General features: G+C 43.8%; 1 protein-coding gene across 1 annotated transcript; it reads right to left on the bottom strand.

Moving 5' to 3' along the window:
- Positions 1–590: 590 nt before the first annotated feature.
- On the bottom strand, positions 591–1,409 carry LOC128982723 (uncharacterized). Its single transcript, XM_054401662.1, has one exon. The coding sequence runs from the start codon at positions 1,407–1,409 to the stop codon at positions 591–593; it is 819 nt and encodes a 272-aa protein (XP_054257637.1).
- Positions 1,410–2,035: the final 626 nt, after the last annotated feature.

The following is a 2,035-nucleotide window of genomic DNA, read 5'->3' as shown; positions in this document are numbered from 1 at the left end:
GGAGAGGGAGGCCAGATATAATTAATCTATAGCCTAAAAATACGTTTAAGAGAGGTAAAATGGGCAATTAATGTCCCGAGATACGAGAAACGGAATACACCGTGAGTTATGGACGCCGACCGTGGACAGACAGACGCCGATCGCCGGTTTCACACTTTTAAAAATGCAATTGCGGTTTAGAGGGGTCTAGGAATTCGATGGCCAATAGGAAATGCGATTGAAGCAAACACGGCGTCAGGTGATTCATGGGTATGTAGTACAGGAAAATAGGCCTTACTGTGGCGGGAAATTCGAGCAGGCTTAGCAATCTCATTTGAATATTGAAAGCGGGAGTCTATTTACAATAAATTGTTACTGAGACTAAATAATATTACAATAAATGTGGTGATTTATATACACATTAGCATGATTAATTAACCAGTGACTTAATTAACATAATGATTAATTTCTAAATACTCTAAAAATATGAATACCGAACATTCCGGCCCCCTTGAAGCATTACAGCTTCAACAGACAATTAATTAAAAAACACAAGAGCAAACGTAAACCACACTTAAATCTAATATGTACATAGAGTAGGTTTCTTGGACTTAGTTTTCATTGCATGGCAGAGGGAAGACCTTGTGAACAGGCCGTGTGAAAGTCCCAGAAACTGTCTTCACTGTGACGACTCGAACTGTTCCATCAGCGCCAGGGTGAGTGGAGACGATGCGTCCAAGAGGCCAGGTGAGTGGAGGTGAATTGGAGTGAATGAGCACCAAGTCTCCGGTCTTCAAATTCTCATGAGGGGTGGTCCACTTGGATCGCTGCTGGAGGGAGTGGAGATATTCAAGCTGCCAACGCCTCCAGATACGCTGGTGAAAAGCCTGGACAAGCTGCCACTGACGAAGACGATTGAAGGGCACTTCAGACAGGTGAGGTTCCGGCAGGGCAACTAATGGAGCTCCGATGAGGAAATGTCCAGGGGTCAGCACAGAAATTTCGGAAGGGTCTGAACTAAGAGCTGTAAGAGGGCGCGAGTTTAGCATTGCCTCTACTTGAATGGACAAAGTTTGAAATTGGGTTAAAGTTAAAATGGTTTCACCAATTACCCGTTTCAGATGGTATTTTGCACTTTTAACGGCACTTTCCCATAAGCCACCTTGATGAGGTGCAGAGGGGGGGTTGAAATGGAAGTTAATTCCTTTGGGGGTGGTGAAATGAACAATTTTGTCCTGCGAATCAGGTGCAAGGATGGTTTCACGGATTACCTTGCGTAATTCCGAGTTTGCACCAACAAAGTTGGTTCCGCAGTCAGAATACAGATCGGAACAGAGTCCGCGTCTCGACACAAAACGTGTGAGAGCGGCAATGAAGCCTGAGGTGGTAAGATCGGTGACTACCTCTATATGAATAGCTTTGGTAGCCATGCAGATAAAAATACACAAATAGACCTTAATCTGTCTAAGAGCTTTGAGACTGCAAACGCGAACACTAAATGGTCCGGCGTAATCTACGCCTGTAGATGAGAATGGACGAGTAGGATTGACCCGATGAGCAGGTAAATCACCCATTAGAGGGATTTTGTTTCGTGGTTTATTTTTAAAGCACACAAGACACTTAAATATGCGCGAGCGGATAACGCTCCTGGCCGATAGAATCCACACTTTTCGGGCGAGTAGTGATTGAGTTAGTTGCGGACCTGAGTGCAAGTGTACCTGGTGGTAAAAGTCTATAAGCAAATTCACTACAGTATGAGACTTGGGTAGAACAATAGGGTGACGTATGTCATGAGCAAGCGAACAATGTGACAATCGGCCACCGACGCGTATGAGACCATTAGGGTCGAGGAAGGGGGTGAGTTTCTGTAATTGTGCAGAACATACTGAGCCTTTGTTCAATAATTTAATATCCGCACTGAAATGGAGTTTTTGCACTAGTTTAAAAATTGTCACTTCCGCTAGATTTAATTCACTGAGTTTTAAGTGTCCAGAGAGTTTGTTTTTAGACCTGGAATAGTTTATGAATCGTAGTACATAAGCTAGCACACGGGTTA

This window comes from Macrosteles quadrilineatus, unplaced genomic scaffold (assembly GCF_028750875.1).
Source record: "Macrosteles quadrilineatus isolate MER2022 unplaced genomic scaffold, UCM_ALF_1.0 Scaffold_1112__1_contigs__length_17773, whole genome shotgun sequence".
Taxonomy (NCBI): domain Eukaryota; kingdom Metazoa; phylum Arthropoda; class Insecta; order Hemiptera; family Cicadellidae; genus Macrosteles; species Macrosteles quadrilineatus.
The sequence above is the reverse complement of the archived record's forward strand: the minus strand, read 5'-3'. Positions and strand labels throughout refer to the sequence as shown.

Excerpts from the sequence above, each read along its gene's own strand:
- LOC128982723 (XM_054401662.1), bottom strand. The coding sequence starts at position 1,409 with ATGGCTACCAAAGCTATTCATATAGAGGTAGTCACCGATCTTACCACC.